This window comes from Poecilia formosa, unplaced genomic scaffold, assembly GCF_000485575.1.
Source record: "Poecilia formosa unplaced genomic scaffold, Poecilia_formosa-5.1.2 Scaffold430, whole genome shotgun sequence".
NCBI lineage: Eukaryota > Metazoa > Chordata > Actinopteri > Cyprinodontiformes > Poeciliidae > Poecilia > Poecilia formosa.
In genome coordinates this window covers 47911-69060 of record NW_006800369.1, presented here as the reverse complement: position 1 = coordinate 69060, position 21150 = coordinate 47911, and the positions used below count along the sequence as shown (strand labels likewise).

Here is a 21150-nt window from a genome sequence, read left to right as displayed (position 1 = left end):
GTGTGTGTGTGTGTGTGTGTGTGTGTGTGTGTGTGTTGGCATGTTTAAACTAATTGAGTTGGCTGTTAAACCCGGGTTTCTGCAGTCCTGAAGACATTCTGCAGGGTGGGGTGAAGCTTTAGTTCGGCATTAAGTTTCTCCTTAGCTGACTTGCCACTGGAATATACTTAATGGAAGTGCACACTCAAGTGTGTGTGGACATCTTGAGTGTGTGATCACAGGTGCCAGGGTTGGAACAACTCTGGACCTTTCCTATAAACAAATAGAAAAGAGCAGAAGACTCTCTCGAGTTGGTCTGTGGTTTACCTCACAAACTTGTCTTACTTTGTGATTTTGTTGTTTTCTTTGGTCAGAAATGTTGGACCAAATTTAAATAAATATAATTTATATGTAAAACCCAGTGAAAGAAATATCCTGGTGCAAATGTTCAATGTTTATAGTTCAGGTTTGGCCAATTTTTAAAGTATAATTGCAAAATATGACGATGGATGGATGCATGCAAAAAGGAGTAAAGGTTTATCCATGACTACTTCTAGGAAAAAGACGTGGTTAATAACATAAGCAATGAGTTGGGGGCACTTTCCATGGTTAAAAAACACAGAAGAGTTCAGAGAGACAATATTAGTAGTAACACCATAAATGTCTGTAAAAGTGATTCAGCTGTGAAAATAAACAGAATGGTGTACTTTCTGTGTCAAAAAAACACACAGAAAACTTCCAAAAGACTGTCCATAACAGACACAACTGAAATAAATTACACTGAGCTAGGTGTACTTTCTATGGCCAAAAACATGGAGAGTTCACAAAAACAATACCATCAATAAAACCACTAATAGATAAGTCTAAAAAGTGTTAGAACTAGGGGGAAAACACTGAACAAGATGTACTTTCAATGGTAAAAAAACATAGTTAATAAAGATAATACCAGAAGTAACACCATAAATTACTGTCCATAAAATACACACATGAAAAAGAAGCACTGAACCAGTAGTACTTTCTACAACACAAACCATGTTCACAAAGATAATGCCACTAGTTACACCGTCCATAACAAAACAAAACTGAAGAAAGACTGAACCAGGCATACTTTTAACATAAAAAACATGAATAGTTTACAAGTGGTAACACCATAAGTGACTGTTCATAAAATATGAAACTGAACAAGCACTGAGCCACTTGTACTTTCTACTGCAATAAACCTTGAAGTTCACAAACATAAAACCAGTAATAACGCCATAAATTACTATGTCCATGAAAGACACAACTGAAAGGAAGAATACAAATATAGTCTTCAAATGTAAAGACACTAATGTAAGCCCTGGCTCAGGTGTTCACTTTCCAGTATTGAAGAACAAAGAGACCTCTGTTAATTCAGTTTATTGGAAATAATTCTTTAATGGATGGTGGCAAAATCAAATAGAGAGTGGGGAAAATTGATCTTTATGTTTTGCAGCAGCAGCCTATAGATGCTAGTTCAGCTGCTAGCGGAAAACCCTTAAACCAAATCTTAAAATGGATAAAGATAAATCTTTATACCTTCATGTCGCTATCAAGCTCATCTGAAACTGATGTTTTATCTTCCTCACTTGTCACAAGTGCATTTATCTGCTACTTTGAATTTATCCCAAACCTGTCACCTTCATTGTTGGCTAACGTCGACCGTTTTGTGCTTCTCAGATTCAGAGGTCAGCGCTCTTCGTCAGACGGCACTGTCCATCCTCATGGCCTCTGAACTGTTGACCTCCGACTCTTCCTCGGCTCCGCTTGGCCCCGGCAGCACGCAGTACCTGCTCAGCCTCGCCCAGGTGGGCCTCAGTGCGAGTGTGGACTGTCCTGACCTGTGGAGAGGCGCCGAGCAGAGACAGCAGCTTCTGGACAGTCTGCTGCGTAGCCCGCTTTATGAGGTGAGGGAGCTAGCATTGGAGAGTGTCCTGAGGAAGCTGCATGAAGAGGAGGGGGACGAAGCCAAGAGAAGGCCTCTGTGGCTCAGTGAGACCACCGTAGCCGACCTGACCAACATGGCCGTTCATGAGCGACACCAGCAGTGTTTAGCAAAGGTGAGACGCACACATTCACACAAAAGCACAAGTGTGTTTCTGGTGTGACTGTAGCTATGTTCCCATTCATTTACCGTGTGAATTTTGAGTGAACTTTTAGAATCTTTTTTCTCTTTTTTCTCAAAAAGAAAAAAGAAAAATACAATTTAGGCATGTTTTCTGTGTCAGATTTTCATGTTTCTCATGGTTGGACAATGAATTAATGACAATATAGATAGTGATAGACATGTGATCAATATCAATAGATATTACATTTGAGAGAATATTCAATAATTTCGCTGGACTTGAGTGGCTAAATCCAGAATTCATGGGTGGCAACAGCTAATTTGCCAGGTAAGTCTTTGGTTACCTAGCAACTCACTCACTCTTTGGTTACCTAACAACTCACTCTTTGGTTACCTAACAACTCACTCTTTGGTTACCTAACAACTCACTCTTTGGTTACCTAGCAACTCACTCACTCTTTGGTTACCTAGCAACAGCCTGTTGAGTAACTGGCGCAGCAGCAGTTTAAGGTTTTGCCACTATGGCTCATAACTTAGCTAAAAATAAAAAACAATTCCATGGAGATAAAACTGGATAAAAGAGGAAACGTCATGCCACCAGTTTGGTGGTATTTCAGATATTTAAAACAGAAAACTAATCAATAATTTTTGATATGAAACTCTTGTATTGTGATGCGTTTTTCAGCCATGTTGTGATTTGTCTTTTAGCCATGTTGTCCTGACATGGGCCACACATTTAAGAGAAACCTCCAAACATAGAGCTTTATGCCTCTGGTAAGGCACAGACACACCAGTGGATGTAAGTGTTCCACCACTCCCATCCCAGCCTAGAGTGCTTCTCCTTGGCCACTCTGGGGAGTGACAGCTCCCCTCCTTAATGGAGGTTTGGACCCACCATTGGATGGGAAAATTCGCTATGTTGGAATTTATTCTGCAGAATGTGTTTCCATCTCCCCTTTAACGTTTCCTTTTTCTCAGAAGAGCCAAAACCGACCTTAGGCAAGCATGAAATTGGGGAAATTATTTTGAATTTTCCATTTCCATCAACATTTTATAAAGTGACACTTCAAAATACACATAAAAACACCGATGGAAACAATACTTCTCTTTGTAGGTTTGCTTTTTAGCTCATTTAGTGGGAATGACCTGCAAATACTTCCACCGTGAGTTAACCTCTCTCTTTCCAGGTCTGCACTCCAGAATGCTGCAGGAATGTTAGCTCAGCAGAAAGACGAAACTAAAATAGCTAGAGCTGGAAAAAAGGGCATCTGGCTGACTTTCTCTTCCTCCCTCTGGTCCTCTCAGGTCCTGCAGGTGTTGTGTGTGTTGGGCTCCAGCAGTGAGCTCTTGTGGAAGGACGGAGCAAAGACTTTGTCCCAGGAGGAGGTTCTGATCCACCTACTTACTCTGGCTGAGAACTTTACTCACAGGTTGGTAAAAATCCTCTGTTCTGACCATAAGAGTGTCTGAATTTGTCTCGTTCAGCCCAAAGTTTATTATTAATCTGTTAAATTCAGTAGCTTAAAACTGATCTGTGAAATGGAGAAGACACATTGAGCTACATTTATCCTGCTGATCTTTTAAGTGTCTCTGAGAACAGTTTGCAAAGATGATTTTAATAAATCTCTGCAGTTTAAACAATATATGGCCTGCAGGTAGACAGAGAAACCTGAAGCTTGTGAAATGTCAGAGTCAATAATGTAGGCTTAATGGATAAATAAATAAATCTGAATATCATCAGCATAACAGAAACTTCATGTTTTCTAAAAGTGAAATTACATAAAAAATAAAAGGGTAACAAGTACAGAACCCTGTGGAACTCCATTTCTCATTCTTTATAATCTTGTCATTGTAAGTATCAAATGCAGCCCTGAAATGTATCAACACAAGTAAAGCACAACTCTGTCACATGATCCCAAGGCAATATAATTTATAATTTATAACTTTCAGTTTTGGGAATCCTGTGCAGTCATGAGGCAGAACTGTAAATATTATGAAAGATTGGATACTTCTGTCATCTAGATATTCATCAGATCCAAAATAGAGCTATTGGTTAAAGAAAAACTGCTGTAAATCGGTTTAAATATTTTGAAAAGAGAGGTTGGTGGTTGCTATGAATTCAGATTAATCCAGATTAGTAGGGAAAATACAGCCTAAACTAAAATCAAGTTTTAATTAATAAACTTAAAAGCCCTGTAAACAGGAAACAATGTCAGACTTTCTACTTTATTGAAACAAGTCAGTCAAACTACTGATAGTTAAATGAATACAATCAATCAATTAAGTTTATTTGTATATCACATTTCAGCAGGAAGGCAGTTCAAAGAGCCTTACATGATAAAAGCTAAACATTTTTATGAAGAAAGTCATAGAGAAATCAAACAACAATCGAAGAAGCATTACACTTTGATGAGTGCCGTCACAACTCAGTGTTTCTCTGAACAGGTGGGGTTTTATTTAAAGGAATTCGGCGTTTCGGCTGTTTTGCAGTTTTCTACATGGCTCAACAGGGCTCTGTTAGCATAAAGAGAAGCATGGGACACAGCAGGTCCTTTCCTTATTTTAACTTACTGTCCAAACAGCATCAAAGCTGTCCATTCCCAGCCTCTAGCTCTGACAGATGACAGACATAGATCTGCTGGTACCATTTGGGCTTTCAGAGTGAGAATCCATGCAGGAGGGGACACACCGGGTCGCTGGCTGCACCTGGGCACCACTTCGCTTCTCTCTGTGGGGTTTTTGTGCTTGCTTGGCAGCAGCTCTGTAGTTACCCTACTGTCCCTCCAGCCACAGAGGGGGCATTTGCAAAATAAAATCCAAGGCGTGGAAATGTTTCTGTGGATGAAAGCTGATATTTATGCTCTGAAAGGCCTTCATCTGCACCATTATCCTGCTGTAAGACTAATCACACCTGCCTGGCATGAGGCAGTGTTTTCGTCAGTTTATGAAAGAGTCGTGAGTCATGAGTCCTCTGTCTTTTACCGCAAACTCATTTGGCACTTGGTGTTCCAGTTCATGTGTCTGTGCTCAGACGGTAAGCCCTTGGATGTCCACTGGCAGACACACACACACACACACACACACACCTTTTCTTGACAAGCCACGGCTGTACTTTTCTCACCCCGGACAAGAGAATACAGGCTTGAATAAGGATTGCATTACAAAGCCTTGTGAAGCCTTTTCCTGGCCACAATCTCTGCACACAGGGATCCACTTTCCCTCCAGCGCGGCCCCTGGGTTATGATTAGAGCTCAGGAGGGATGGGATTGGGTTGCCGGTTGTCCTTGTCTGCCATGTGATTAAATGGCACTCTGGGTATTGTGACTCAAAATGTCGTGGTGAGTACCAGCACACTTCTTTTGTTTACAGTAAGGCAAGAAAGTGGAGGTATTAGTGTGTGAAGGATGGCAGGAAGCCCTAATTGGACCCTATGACCTTTATTTGTGATTATTTCTTAAATATTAATTAAACTGATTTCAAGTAATAGTATAAGTAATTGTTTTGTATTGTATTGAGCTAGAAGATTATCATGTCTTAATTAGTACTAACCTGTTCAGAGAAAACAATTCACTACATAGTGATTCATTATGTTGTACTTGTAGTCTGTTACCTGATTCATTAATGTAAGATCTACAGAGAAATATCACATTATCATCAGCATAACAACAAACCCTTTTTAAAAGTTTCACAGAGCGAAATTATATAAAAATAAAAAGGGTAACGAGTACAAAACCCTGTGGAACTCCATTTCTCACTCTTACTTTATTGTCATTGCACAAAGACACAGCATTGAATTTGGCAACGAAATGTTGTTGCTTGGTTACCAGAGTACACAGACAAAAATACTGCGAAACAACAGGTGTGACTAAAAATACACAACTGTTACTAATGCATAAAAAAACAAATAAAATTTAGGTATTTTAGTATATTTAATTAAAAGTCCTGACTTTGAAAAGTGTTTACAAGTCGATTTGATTTTAAATCTATTGCTCATAAAAAGCCAACCACTGATGATGTAAGGCAAGCGAGTCCAAGGTAAAAAAGAATAAAAATATACTTATTAAATTAATAAGTATATTTAATTGGGGGGAAAAAACAAAACTTAGGCCTACAAAGTATTTTGATCTTGTTAAATTTGGTCCGACATGTCCAAAGTTTGGCCAGGAGTTCAGTTTGCTGTGTAGAAATTAAAGTATCGGATTAAAATTAATAAAATAAAGCAGCAGAGCTGAGATTTGGTGATTATATGAGCCGTTTGATGTTCTGTTTCAGTGTGGAGCTCCTCTGTGCTGCAGTAACGCTGGCCTCCCAGCTGGTGGTGGCGCTGGTGAGCTCTGACCATCAGGTACAAAACTCAGAGATGTAATTCCTAAACATCTGATATTTAGCTGCTGAATTTATTTGTTAAACTCAACAGCTGGGTGGTTTTTCTGCGGCCGTGTTCATGTTTGTTTTAAACGTAGGATCCGGGGGCAGTGGTGTGTTTCGCCCAGTGGGGGGCTCTGGTGCGCTCCTGCTCTGCTGAAGATCAGCCGGTGGAGGTGAAGCTGATGGTCGCCAAGGTGCTGGTCACCTGTTCATCCACGCTGATGACCAACCCTCAGCTGCCGCTGGGTGAGTCAGAGCAGCAGAACAGAACCCGGTTCTTCCTTCCGGCTCCAGAACTTCACAGTGTTTGGGTTTCCTGTTCTGCCGTTAGGTTTAGCTGCTACCGTGTCGCTGTGGAGCAGTCTGTTCACGCTGCTGCAGGACGAAGACCAGGAAGTGAGAGACGCTGCCTCCGACTTCACCTGCTGCGTGCCAGCTCACCTGCTCAGCTCAGGTAAACTGGCATCCCGGCTGCTGCCCACAACTTCAAAATAAGACTTCCTGTCTCAAGAGTTTCAGTTTTATAAAATGGGAAATTTAAAAAACTGTTTTGCTTTTTGTTGACTGAAAGTATGGTTTATGGAAGAAAACTGTCAATGTAATTAAATACAGTTTAGATGTAAATAGATGCAGCCTGATGACATCACTGATATGCTAATGAACACATGACATCATCACCAAGTTTAAACATGAGCAGGAAGCTCTATTCATCCAACCATTCATCTATTCATCCAACCATTCATCTATTCATCCAACCATTCATCTATTCATCCAGCCATTCATCTATTCATCCATTCATCCAACCATTCATCCAACCATTCATCTATTCATCCAACCTTTCATCTATTCATCCAACCATTCATCTATTCATCCAGCCATTCATCTATTCATCCATTCATCCAACCATTCATCCAACCATTCATCTATTCATCCAACCTTTCATCCATTCATCCAACCATTCATCCAACCTTTCATCTATTCATCCAACCTTTCATCTATTCATCCAACCATTCATCTATTCATCCATTCATCCAACCATTCATCTATTCACACAACCATTCATCCAACCATTCAACCATTCATCCAACCATTCATCCAAACATTCATCCATTCATCCAAACATTCATATATTCATCCATTCATCCAACCATTCATCCGTCCATCTGTTCGGCGTTTGAAAGGTTTTTGTCTGCAGAAAATCTTTAATCTGTGGTTTGAGTCATGAAATGTTTTCTGACATTAAATCCATGTAGGAACATCACCTAAACCAGAGGTTCCCAAACTGGGGGGCGCCCCCCAGTTTGGGAACCTCTGACCTAAACAAACGCATCACTTCTCCTATCATCACGTTGAATCTGCTTCGGTAGTTAACTGTGAAAACAGCAACAATAACCCAACGCCTCCAATGTAAAAACACTCATCTAAACAGGCATAAATATATCCTGGTGTTAAAAAGTTTGACATCATTTCCTCCTGCTCAGGGTTGGGGCGCATTCCTGGAAGGAAGGGCGCTAATTCTGGTTTAGCAGTTTGGAAGTGAGAGAGTGTGTTTGTGTGGTTATGTGTCACTCTGTTTGGAACGTATGAGGCCTGTTTACTGAAGGACTGTATAATGTGGAGCTTGCTGACAGACACATTAATGCCAGGTTTAGCCTCTCAGATGCTCCATGAGGGGACTGACACCCTGACTGCTGTTCAGACTCATAAACAGCCTTCTTGCTGCTTCCTGGCCTCATTTGGCTGCTTTCCTTCACTTCTCCAGGTCCCCTGCAGAATCACACCCTCTTTTAGTCTTTGCACCACTGGATGTTGTCACTTAGCCTGCCATGAAACTGCAAAATAAAAAGAAATTGCAAAATAAAAAATAGCTGCAGGGTTGTTATCACAAAGGCCTGTTAGAAATACAGTATTTGGTGCTTTTTGCTCTCCATGAATTTCCTGTTTGTGTCCTATTCAAATGTAGTTCCACAGTTGATCAGAGGGGCCCAAAGTGTGGTTCAGGGGCCGTTTGTGGCCCATGGAATGACTTTGTGTGGCCTCTGGCTGCATGTTCTGGAGAATTTATTTGAGATTTTTCAAATCTAACTTGAAAAATCTGCTACAGATATGTAATCATTAACTGCATGGGTGTGGGGTGTGTGTGGGTGTGGTGTGTGTTGTGTTGCGCCAGTGATTAAGCCTGTGTGTTTGTCTGTGTAGTGTGAAAGTCATTTGTAGCGTCATATTTTCTTTGTAATTTGTCAGAAGATTCCAGATATGAAGCAGCTTCTGCTATAATCTGGTACAGATCACCAAATGTTAACATTTAAGTTTGAGCTGTATGTTGTGTCTTTTCATATAATTTATTGTTATTATTATTATTATTATTTTTAGTTTAAAAATGGTACATATTTGACTGACCTGCACAAACATTTAAAAGAAGAAATCTTGAAGATGGACTGACCCACATCCTCTCCTTATTGCTGAGACATTTGACCCCAAAATGTAACCTTCACTGTAAATCAAAGTCTCTAATTTACGGTAAAATACCGACGGCTGTGGCTGCCAGAATTTTGCTGTATTTTTACGATAAAATTCAGCTAAAATTCAGAGTTGTCTGTATTTTACTGTAAATTAGAGACATTCTTTGTTTTGTTATTTTAAAAGTGAATCATTATTTCTACTTCTTATATATTGTTGACTAAATTAAATGTTTTAAATTAAGGGTTAAATGTTGTTCTTACCTTAAAAATCAGAGCCTGCTTCTGTCAGGCTTGCTGTTTAATGTTTCTGCAAGCGTTTTTATTCATGTTCTATATAAATGAGACCAGACAGGGTGAAGATAAGCCACTATCAGCTGAGAATCAGGTAGAAACCGAGGTCAGCACCATGACTGGGACGGAAAGTTTCCTTTCTCTACGACAGGAAGAAAACACAATGGACATGATTACAGAGCGGCTCGTCGTCCTCCGTCCATTCATAGTCACGGCTCCTTTGGAGAACACTTATTTCTTTGTGGGAGGCAAAGTTTCACGTTTCATTACGAGAAAGAAAACTGAATCTACGTTTTGATCGTGCTGTTCCACCTTGGAGCTCCACAGTGAAGAACTAAAGGGAGAAATTGCACTATTATGTTTTATGACTGTAATACTGAAGTTGTTTCAACTCATTCTGTCTTTTTTTCCGCCTCAGGTGAAGCAGTGTAGCTTTACATGGAAGGCAGTGTGTGTGTGTGTGTGTGTGTGTGTGTGTGTGTGTGTGTGTGTGCGTGTGTGTGTGTGTCGGGTTTATGACCTGCCGTTGTTGAGTCGAGTATCTGAGGCGTTAGCAGCTTCAGACGGAGGTGGCAAAGCCTGGTCCTTTGATATGGAGGACTGGGAAAGCTATGGTTAAAAAACCTGTTCAGCAGCGTGAATTAATCCACAAACAAGCTCAGAAAATACTAAATAAAAGTCAAACAATTATACACAAATGGTTATAAAGAACAGAAATTTAATAGTTTGGATTTTAACCCCCCAAAACCGAAGATTGCAGACATTTAAGCTTTCTTATGAGTGTTTCAGACTTTTGTGAAGCTTGACCTGTTTTTGTACAGCGGATATTTTGTTCTGGACAGGAAGAGGAAATCTAATTTAACCCCTTAAGGTTCCCACCACACTCTTTAGCATTAATACCTTCAGACTAATTACGTCGGAAATGAAGCTCCACCAGCTGGATTATCCCATGAGAAAATAGCGGTTCACTGACTTTTTTAGCCGATCACCAATCTTTTAAAAAGCCTGACCTGCTGATTCCAGTTTTGGAAGATACCGATTGGTTTTCCTGCGTTAAATACACAAAAAAATCTATTTGACTGCCTTTAGTTGCATTGATTAGTGTAACAGTGTCTTCACTGGTCTGGCTAAAAACTCAGTCCTCCAGCTGCAGCTGATCCAGAACGCTGCTGCTGGCCATCTGACTAAAACCAGGAACACTGTAAAAACACAAAGTCTTACCAAGCAATTTGGTCTAGTTTCTAATCCAAATATTTTAGAACACTTGAAATAAGGAAAACAAACTTACAAGTAACTTTTTAGTAAAATATAGAAACTTGTTTTAAGTAAATAATTCCTTAATATTGATGAAAAAGTTCTTGTCCTGTTGCCAGATAAATTAACTACAAAAGGACTGAAAAACATCTTCTTATAAGTTAAATAATCTGCCAATGAAACCAGTTCTTTTTCATCAATATTAAGGAATTATTTACTTAAAACAAGTTTCTATATTTTACTAAAAAGTTACTTGCAAGTTTATTTTCCTTATTTCAAGTGTTCAAACATATTTGAACTAGAAACTAGACCAAAATTCTTGGTAAGACTTTGTGTTTTTGCAGTGTATGCATGGCTGATTACCATGCTAAAGGCTAGTTAGCATGGTCACTGATGACGGCGGATAAGCGGATTTCCTGTAATATTAAGTTGTTTTTCTGTCATTAGCACATTTAGCAGCATGTACACAAAGTTGATTGACCGCGCTAAGACCTGCCTCCTTGCTCTGATTGGATGTTTTTGGTGCATTTCGTCAGACAGCTATCGTAGCACGAGGATGATCATTCATAGATTATTTGTCTCATCACAAACTGTCGTGACTTGGAGACGGTTTTAACAAACATACTGAAACATTTTTAAGTAACAGTTATCTGCTACAGCTTTAGTTTTCTCCTACAATCATTAGCTTACTGTTTGCACAACATTCATCTCTGGTGTTCATGCATTGTGCTGACAAACCAGCCTCAGTGAGCCGTGAACAAACAAACCCTCAAAGTGACCTACTTTGATTACCGTAACAGTGCAGCACAAAGTGCCATTCATGCTTTTTTTCCCGGCAACATTCATTTAATCTTGATGACACAGATTATTAACCTGACACAACGGAGAGCCGCTCATTAAACAGAGCCAGTCTTTTATTAACACGATGCTCTCTCAGCTGCTAAACTTCAGTTTGTGTCATCTGAGCAGAGTTAAAAAGCAGCAACACAGAGAGCAGGGATTTGTGGCCTCAGGCTTTACATTTGGATCAAATCAGCTGTAATCTGAGGCATACAGAGACGTGGTGTTTGTGAGTGGGAGTGATGTTTCCCTTGTTAAAGCCAATGAGATTTTAATTTCTCAGCTGAAATAAAGTCACATGTTTGGTAGAGTGATGACTGGTTTGTTGCAGTGTTTGTTTGACCCTGGAAGTAGCTCAGTTTCTACTACAAATGTCTGCAAAATGTTGTCTCTTCACAATTGCAATGTTTCCATTAAATAAGAAGCACAATATTAAAATCACACAAGTTTGTTCATAAGATAAGATGTTAAAAAACATGCAGCGCCATCATCCTCCAACTACTTCCTGTTGTCTTCTTCTTTGTGGTTTCTGCCAGTAGTAACATCCAGTTGTCATGTGACTCATGTGACATGAAAAAAGTATTTCGATTGAAATTCAGTTCTCAAATTAGGATTTTTTTTTCACTTTATTTAAGGAAAAATACACAAATGTTGTGTTGTTTCTGTTTTTCTTGTTAATATGTTAAAAACACTGCAGAAACACAAAGTCACACCAAGTATTTTTGTCTAGTTTCTAGTGAAAATATCTTGGTATGTTTGAAATAAGACAAAACTAACTTACAAGTTAACTTACAACTTTTAACTAAGATATAATAGTTTGTTTAAGTAACCTTAATGTTGATGAAAGATCATTATCTCCACTATAACATGGGGAACATTTCTTAAGAGTAAAATAATTTACCAGTGGAACTGGAACTTTTTCATCAATATTAGGGAATTATTCACTTAAAACAAGCTCCTTTATCTTGCTGAAAAGTTACTTGTAAGTTATTTTTTCAAGTGTAAAAAGATATTTGCATTAGAAACTAGACAAAAATCCTTGGCAAGACTTTACATGTTTGCAGTGAAAGCATTTCTAGAGACCAGTCACCTTTGTTTTAATAATAAGATTTTAAGATTTTAATAGTACAATTCAAATAAAAAAACACAAAAACACCTAAATGTCAGGAGTTCGATACAAACTTTTATTCACTGATTCTTTCAGCTCTTTCCTTCCATTCAGTTTAAGCTCCTAACACAGACGATGTAACTTCGGGTTTCCAGAACCGGATCCTTGATGTGTAAATCGTCTCTGTTAGCTGTGAACGGCTGCAGATCAAGGTGAGTTTTCGGTCTGCAGGCCGCTGGCCTCCTGCTGAGTCAGCCTTTTACTTTCATGTGATCCTGTCGCTCCTTTCACCTCATGCTTAAACGCTGCAAATCAGGAGCCTCCAGGATTTTCCCAGACCGTCACTTTTATGCTAATGCTTGCCGCTCCAGCAGCTTTGGCACTTTGTGTTGCCATGTTTCCTGTTGCTGTTGTTGCCCTTGGTCTCTGGCCTACTGCGTCCTCCCCCATCAGCTAGCAGAGGAAGTCGGGGTTGTAAAGTGCGTGTTTTTATTTCACACCTTTCTCTATCTCACACCTTGGCTTCCTGGAGTCTCGGCTCCAGCTCGGCGTCTGCAGCGCGCGCTGAGGGTGCGACGGCTCGTCTGAAGAAGAAAGACTGCTGCTCTCACCTTTTTTGGAGGAGGAGATGCTGCTGCGTGTTTCTTTGTCGAGAGGCGAAAGCAGAGTTTGTTCTGCACTAAAAAACACAAAAACAACTATTTTTAATGGAGTTTCTAGTGCAGATATCTTAACACGCTTGAAATAATTCAACAAAACTAACTTTTCAGCAACATAGGAGCTTATTTTAGGTAAATAACTCGTAAATATTGATGAAGAATTGGCAGCTTATACATTATGTTCACTTATAAAATGTTATAAGTCAAATAATCTGCTAGTGGAAATATTTTTCAGCAATTATTTACCTAAAATAAACTCGTACTGAAAAGTTACTTGTAAGTTAGTTTTGTCTTATTTCAAGTGTCTTAAGATGTTTGCACGTGAAATATCTCAACCAAAAATACTTTTTTTTGCATTTTTGCAGTGTATGCTTGTGTCCTATAGATTACAGGTGAATTTTGAACTGAATACTAATTACATTTTTGGAAAATTCAGCATTTCTATAAAAAATTATGCATAATCCTTGAATTTTTACACATTTGGTAATATTGCAGTTACAATCTTTATTTTATTGCCCCTGGAGAAGCATGGTGGTTGCAGAATCATGCTGTGGGATGCTAATCGGAGAACGTGTTGGCATAAATCACATTGCATCTTAAAAAAGGCCCTATGAAATCCTTTTTATTATTTTCCAAATTCCCCCAATGAAAAACAGTAAAGTTTGAGTTTTTATCAGGACAAAATGTTGTTTGAATTCCTCTGAATGCTCTGTAGACCCTTGTGAGCGGAACGGTTCGGACCTGCAGAGATCTGGTGAAAACAAACGCAGCTGGAGGAACGAAGCTCCTAGAGGAAACGCAGGAAGTGTTTCTCTGATTTCACTGTCCGGACTGGCCACCAGTAAACCCTCCAGTTCCCCACTTCCTGCTCCCAGTGGGACACTTGACTCTCCATCCAGCTGCAGAGACTCAGAGCTGATTACCGAACAGCAAAGATCCGGTTTTCATTCACCCAGACGACTCTAATTTAAAGATTATTCAGAAAAAAACAGAAAATAACTAAAATGTTCCTCATTAAATAGACTCACCAAAGATGTACTTTTGACCCCTTTGGTGCTTCTTCTCATTATTTCTTAAATACTTTTTGAGCTTCAACAGGAAGGAAATGAATTGAAGCAACTCATCATCAGATTACCTGTATCCTGACCAATGAGCCATCGATCTGTTCGCTTGTGGTTTTACGCCGTTGAAGCTTAAAATAACTGATATTTACACATTTAATCACCAAAAACACAAAATATGACCAAATATTTGGTCTAGTGCAAATAAGACTAAAGTGAGTTAAAAGGAACTTTTCATCAAGAAAAGTTAGATCCGTCCGTCCATCAGGTTTGATATTAATACTTTAAATGTGTTGTAATTCCTCTAAGATAATAATCTGTGCTTCTGTGTTTCTGATTATAATCCAGCATATAATATAATCTAAAATTCACATTTTAAACATTGACACATTAATCCACAAACCACCTGGAGGTTAAAAACACCATTCATCCACCAACTGATCTGATCGAAGCAGAATCTCCACCGCACACACACACACACACACACACACACACACACACACGCTGCCAAGGGAAAGACTATCCCCTTGAGAAAGGAGGCGTTTGGCTGCAGGAGCTGCAGGAGGGAGAATCAAGTCAAGCGATGTGTGAAACCTTTGTCGGGAAGATGACAAACACCACGCAGCTAAAATTTCCTGTTTTATCCCTGAACGTTGGGGAAGGCGGGGAGCGCAGAGGCCGAACTTCAGAGGCAGGGCTTCTGGGGAAAGAAAGGAATTTGTCACTCAGGCTCCTAAACTCTTAAATCTCCTCTAATACTCTACAATCAACGAGCCGTAGCGCGGCTTTCCCTCCGCGCTCAGACTTCAGGCTCTGCTCCGATTTTACGCCCCCTCTGCAGACATGAAAAGCTCTCTGGGCTCGCCGCCCCGGACCTGTTTGTGTGTTTTTAACCATTAGTGTGCCGGTGGCGAGGGCGGAGGATCGTACACCTCCACCTCACCCCAATTCCCACAGTGCTAGTGTTTTGGCTAGTGGCTCCCAAAGCCTTTTGAAGTCTGTGGTGTTATCAGGCTGACAGCTGTGGTGAGAGAGGCCGTGGTGGGAAAACAGCACACACACACGCACGCACGCGCGCACACACACACACACACACACACACACACACACACGTATGAGCGAGCTGCTTTGTTTCTTTGCTGGCTTCTGTTTCCTCTCCTCACACTCCCGTCTCCACATATATATGTATCCATATGACCGTTCAGTCTTTAAAAGCCTTTCATTTGAAGCTCATCTGTTATGCAAAATTCACTTTTTGTATGTTTTTATATTTCCATTTGGGTCTCAACTGCTTCTAAAAACAGCTGAAGGACTTAAAAACAACACTTTTTTTGGCAATAAGTTCATATTTTTGGGTGTCTGGAAAACAAGCCATTTCAAAAATCTCCTGGTTGTTAATCCACATTCAACTGCTGCCTTGCAACAAAAGCGGAGCTGGTCAGCTGGTTTTACTGATGTACGCGCTGTACAATGGCTGCTGGAACCACTTGCTGTGTTCTTGTTGGTTGTGCAGGAGGCTCTACTTCTGCTTTTTCAAAGATGTACAGTCGTATAATATGATTGTGTCTGTTTGGAGCCATTTTCACATGTTGGTGTAATCATTGAGTTTGGTGGTGTGGCCAGCAGCAGATTATTTGGATTTAAAGTGATAAGACGGCCTAAAACAGCCTATCGACAGACCTGAGCAGACTAAAATCTCATTATCTAAGAAGGATTTTGATTTTGGAACAGGTTTTTCAATTAGTTTGGACTGTTTGACACAATGCATTGAGAAAGAGAACCACAGCAGGTGAAAATGCATGCAGCATTTGTGACAAATCAGTAGAAATCTGTAGGAAAGCGTCTTCATCAAGTCGTAAGCGAAGCCTCAATCCTGGGGATGATCTGCACGCCACTGCAGAGTATTTTTGAATCGTCTCACACACACCCCTCATGATGGCTGGTTATATGAGTTATAGTTCTGTTTCTCGGAAGGCCGTCCAAGTCCTAAAGAAAACACGCATGCACATTAACGCCACGTTTGGATGGCAGAGTCAGCCCTGCTTGACTCAGTGAGAACAAGTCCCAGTTTTATGCCTCGTCTTCTTCGCCGTCCATCGGAGTGCAATGGCTGCCTTGCAGAGCTGTGGAAGTGGGTTTGGGCTCGTTAGGTTCAGATTGGACTCATTACGCCGGCTGCTCTTTGTTTCCCTGCAGCTTTCTGTCAAGGTCCCCCAGACGTTCTCTAATTACAGTTTATTTATTAACCAGCAAACATTAGAACCGGGTTTCCATATCCTGGTTCTCGGAACCCGTTTTACATGTTTCTCCACTTAAAACACGCCTGATTCATATGAATGGATCATTAACAGGCTGGTGCTGAACTTGATGGCCTGCTGAGGATTTAACTCAATCATCTGAATGAGCTGCACAACCACACTCTAAATAAGGTACAAGTGGAATAATACGCAAAGAGAAGGTTCGTCTGGGATTGCTGGTGGCATTGGAAATGGAAAGCAAAGATCTGAAAAATCTTTGCTTTTCTTAAGATTTTCTAGCTGCTGTTCGGTCGACATGATGTAGCCAAGTGTAGGAATTATGATGGCTAACAGGTGAAGTGATGAACGTTGACTGTCAGGATGGCTTCTTTTCTAGTCGGCCATGTTGGTTTACTCTGAACTCAGGTTTGATCTTGATGTTTTGGGAGTTTTTCCGTCTGACATCTGAACGTCGGTGGTCTTTAGGATGGCTTTCCCCCAAGCATGGCTAGTTTGCTTTAATCGAACTCTAGTTCGTTTGCCAAGAAGGTCTGGTTTGTTTGGAGATGTGTGAACGTACAATCAAACTCTAATGCGGACGGAAAAAAGCTAACTTTGTTCCGCCTAAAAACCTCGGTCTTGGTTCGGTTGAAGTGAACTCTGGTGTGGATCAAATGACACGTGTGAAAGCGAACTGCAGCTGAAAATGTGACAAATGTTGCCATTTTGGTTCCCAGTTTAACCGAATCTACCAGACTATCAGCTGGGAAAATACCTTAAAAAATTTCCATTTGAACCAGGCAGTAAACTGGTTCCATCTGAAGTATGAACTTCTGTTCTAGCAGATGTTAATGCTGGTTCTGGTGGAAAGATATCAGAACTCAACCATTCTCCAGGATCTGGGGCTTGTTGATCTTTCCTCTTTCAAGCAAAAACATCCAGTAAATGATTTTGAGTTTGTAAAAACCAAACATTTTCTAACTTCACAGCGTCTTCAGCTTCGCCTGAGGTGCTGTAAACCCGTTTGTTATGTCCTCAGATGTTGCCGGCGTGTTCCTGTGTCCGCCAGCAGCCTTGGACCTGGGTGTGGGGCTCCTGTGTGAGATGTTTGACCTGTGGGGGCAGCTGGGAGCCGGGCTCCTCGCTCTCACCCAGTGGCTGATGGGAGAAGAGGATGACGGCGATGAAGACGAGGCAGAGGAAGCTTCCTGTCTGGTGAGACTTTTGGTTTCATGGTGATGTTTCTGGTTTTTTGACAAAAAAAATAAAAGTTTGTCTGGACAATAAATCAATAACAATATATATTGCGAGAGACATGTGATTAATATCAATAGATAATACATATGATAAAATTTTTAATATTCAAAAAATAGATTATTAACTGAACTTTAACCGCTCAACCTCTTGCAGCCGGTGGAATCAGCTCACTCACTCATTCTATGGTTGCCTGGCAACCCACTCATTCTATAGTTGCCTGGTAACCCACTCATTATATGGTTGCCTGGCAACCCACTCATTCTATGGTTGCCTAGCAACAACCTGTTGAGTAACTTGCGCAGCAGCAGTTTCATGTTTTGCCTCATAACTGCTAAAAAATAAAAAACGACCACATGAGGTGAAAACTAGAGAAAACAGGAAATGTCACAGCACCAGTTTGGTAGAAATTTTAGATATTTAAAACAAAAAACTAATCAATAATTATTGATATTGACTGATATGAAATGCTTATGTTGTGATAAGCCATGTGTTTCACTTATCACAACATGTTTCTGTCTCGTAATTATTATCCAGGCCTTTGGAAATAATATCTGGTTCCATCAGATATGGTGTTTTGTTGACGTGAAATTAAGCTGGTTTAATGTTTAAAAAGGAGAAAATCAAAGTTTTCCAGCTTGTTGATCTTGTTTTGTTCTGCTCACATTAGCAGACTAAACAGTCGTGGGTTGTTAGTCACCAAGGTTTCTGCTCTCCAGCAAACTGCCACTTATTTGGGCTTTTCACAAAGATAGAAGTCAAGGTCAAAGATGTTTAAATGTACAATTATAATAAAAGGAAAGTACACCCTGTTTCCATTTTAAGGCTTTACATAACAGGACATAATAAAAATTATCTGGTTTTTACAGAGGAACAGCAAATTTAGAACCTAAAATCTAAATTTAACCAAAGGTTTCTAAACTGTTATTTACTTAACTATAATAAAATAAGTGTAGATAATTATCAGTGTGACCATTTCTATAAAAGCTGAACCAGATCCCAGGTTTGAGTTTAGTTGCAGCAGTCTGGGATGGTTGTAAGGCTTCAGAAAGATCTAAAGTCAGGCTAAGCTATGGTAATACAACTTTTTCTCTGGTTATTATGACTTTTTTGATGTTTTATTCTCTTATTGCAGTATTTTTCTGGTAGTATTAAAACTTTAATCTCGTATTTTGACTTTTTTTTCTTCGCTGGTTAATATTATGACTTTTGTCTAACTTTATTCTTGTCATATGGCGTTTTTTGTCGTACAACTTTATTCTTGTATTACATTTGTCTGGTACTATTAGAACTTTATTCTTGTATTATTACAAATTTATTTTGGTTATTTTATGACTATTTTGGATGTTATGTCTGTAGTCTTGTAATGTTTTTTTTTCTTATCTGATTATTGCAACTTTATTCTCTAAATATTATGATGTTTTTCTTGTATGACCTATTTCTATTACCACCTTATTTTGTTGATGACTTTATTCTGGTAACATTATAGTTTATTTGTATACATATTTTTAACTTTTTTTTAATAATATTATAATTTTATTCTCTTAGTATGACTTGTTTTTGTCGTACGACTTTATCCTGATAATATTATGACTTCATTGTTGTATGAAGTTGTACATTTTCTTGTAATGTTATGAGTTTTTATTTATTCTTTGGCTCTGATCCTCAATCGCCTGAAACCAGGCAGTGAATAAAATCTGTAATCCGGTTCTGAAGTCTGGCCCGGTTAACTCTGGTCCGTTCTGCTGTGACCAGGATGAAGAGGACTTCCTGTTTGAGAAGGGCGAGCTGAACCTTTGGGCCGAGCCGCTGCAGTGGGTGCAGCTGCTGCACCGACACCTCCGCTCCCTCCTGGCCCGTTTGGGTCAGAACCAGGCTGTCAATCCGGACCAGGTGGGTCGGATCCAGACGCAGGCCCGGGCCAAACTCCTCGCCTCCCAGCAGGCTCTGGACCGCCTGCCGGCGCTGCCGCAGTTCTGCTGCTCCGTGGCGCTCGCACGGCTGACGCTGCGGCGCCGCAGGGCGGAGCTGGTTCTGGATCTGCTGCACAGGGTCCAGGCAGCGGGTTCAGAACTGTAAGAATTTAGACTATTTGTAACCTGGTTTATGTTTTATTCCACCAATCAAGGTGTTTTATTTGTTATTAAAATCAGATTTTTAATTAATTTGTTCTTGAATCTTCTCTATCGAGTCTTTTCAGTTTTTATATTAGGTGATAAATCAACAATAAACAGTTTATAACGGTTTGCTTCTAAATAAAAGAATTAAAAGTTTACCATGCATGTGATTCCAGCCCCCCGTTAATCTGATATCTCTAAATAAAATCCAGTAAAACCAGTTACACTCTGATCCCCAAACTAAACTCTCTAAAATATAAGATATTTAAATTTGTAACTTGTTTACTGTAAATTCAGTGTTTTTCTGCTGATGTTATTTTCAATTAGTTAAAAATAATATGTCACACTAAAACACCACTCAAAATTCAAATTATATTTTTCTGTTTGCTGCTCCTGTATGGTTAAAATCAGTAACCATGGTAACAGCAGTATGATGTAGGCTAATTCCAAATGATGCTAAAGCTAACCGGTATTTTACATAGATACTGGGAGAGCAGCTCAGGAATGATGAAGTATCTGGTGTTGGGATTCGGGAGCCTCAAGTAAAAAACGTTCAGGGCCCCAAAAAGTCTTCGGCCGGCCCTGAAGCGGAGGGGCGACACGTCAGCAGCGTTCGCGCTCCTGCAGCGTGTTTCTACGAGGAGAGGCTGAATTTACAGCAGCGTCTTCGTCTGGTGTCACTGCAGAGGTCATTAAGAGGCAGGAACAATGGACACCTGTCTGTCTCACTGTCTCTCTCCTGTCTCTCTCTCTCCTCTCTCTCTCTTCTGTCTGTCTCTCTACTGTCTCTCTCATGTCTCTCTCCTGTCTCTCTCTCTGTCCTGTCTCTCTCCTCTCTCTCTCCTGTCTTTCTCTTGTCTCTCTCTCCTGTCTCTGTCTCTCCTCTCTCTCTGTCCTGTCTCTCTCCTGTCTCTCCTGTCTCTCTCTCTCCTGTCTCTCTCCTGTCTCTCTCTCTCCTCTCTCTCTCCTGTCTCTCTCCTGTCTCTCTCTGTCCTGTCTCTCTCTCTCCTCTCTCTCTCCTGTCTCTCTCCTGTCTCTCTCTGTCCTGTCTCTCTCTCTCTCCTCTCTCTCCTGTCTCTCTCTCTCCTGTCTCTCTCCTGTCTCTCTCTGTCCTGTCTCTCTCTCTCCTCTCTCTCCTGTCTCTCTCTGTCCTGTCTCTCTCTCTCCTCTCTCTCCTGTCTCTCTCCTGTCTCTCTCTGTCCTGTCTCTCTCTCTCCTCTCTCTCCTGTCTCTCTCTCTCCTGTCTCTCTCCTCTCTCTCTGTCCTGTCTCTCTCCTCTCTCTCCTGTCTCTCTCTCTCCTCTCTGTCTCTCCTCTCTGTCTCTCTCATGTCCTGCTACAGTAAAACTGATGTAATGTTTTGGAACGGGCCACCTGACGTTCCCACTCAATAAAACCGAGCCTTCCGATGTTCCGCGCGGTTTCTGCAGAGGACATG

General features: G+C 40.4%; 1 protein-coding gene across 2 annotated transcripts in view; it reads left to right on the top strand.

The window, feature by feature from the left end:
• The window catches only part of thada (THADA armadillo repeat containing), a 115647-nt gene extending 95886 nt beyond the window's left edge, over nt 1-19761 (top strand). For both annotated transcript variants that reach the window (XM_016663589.1, XM_007577166.2), the window contains exons 32-38: nt 1678-2057; nt 3368-3492; nt 6335-6407; nt 6526-6676; nt 6762-6884; nt 17382-17557; nt 19352-19761. In XM_016663589.1, the coding sequence (XP_016519075.1) occupies nt 1678-2057; nt 3368-3492; nt 6335-6407; nt 6526-6676; nt 6762-6884; nt 17382-17557; nt 19352-19675 (1352 nt within the window). In that variant the 3' untranslated portion in view covers nt 19676-19761. The remainder of the gene's footprint in view (nt 1-1677; nt 2058-3367; nt 3493-6334; nt 6408-6525; nt 6677-6761; nt 6885-17381; nt 17558-19351) is intronic.
• The last annotated feature ends 1389 nt before the right edge of the window (nt 19762-21150 follow it).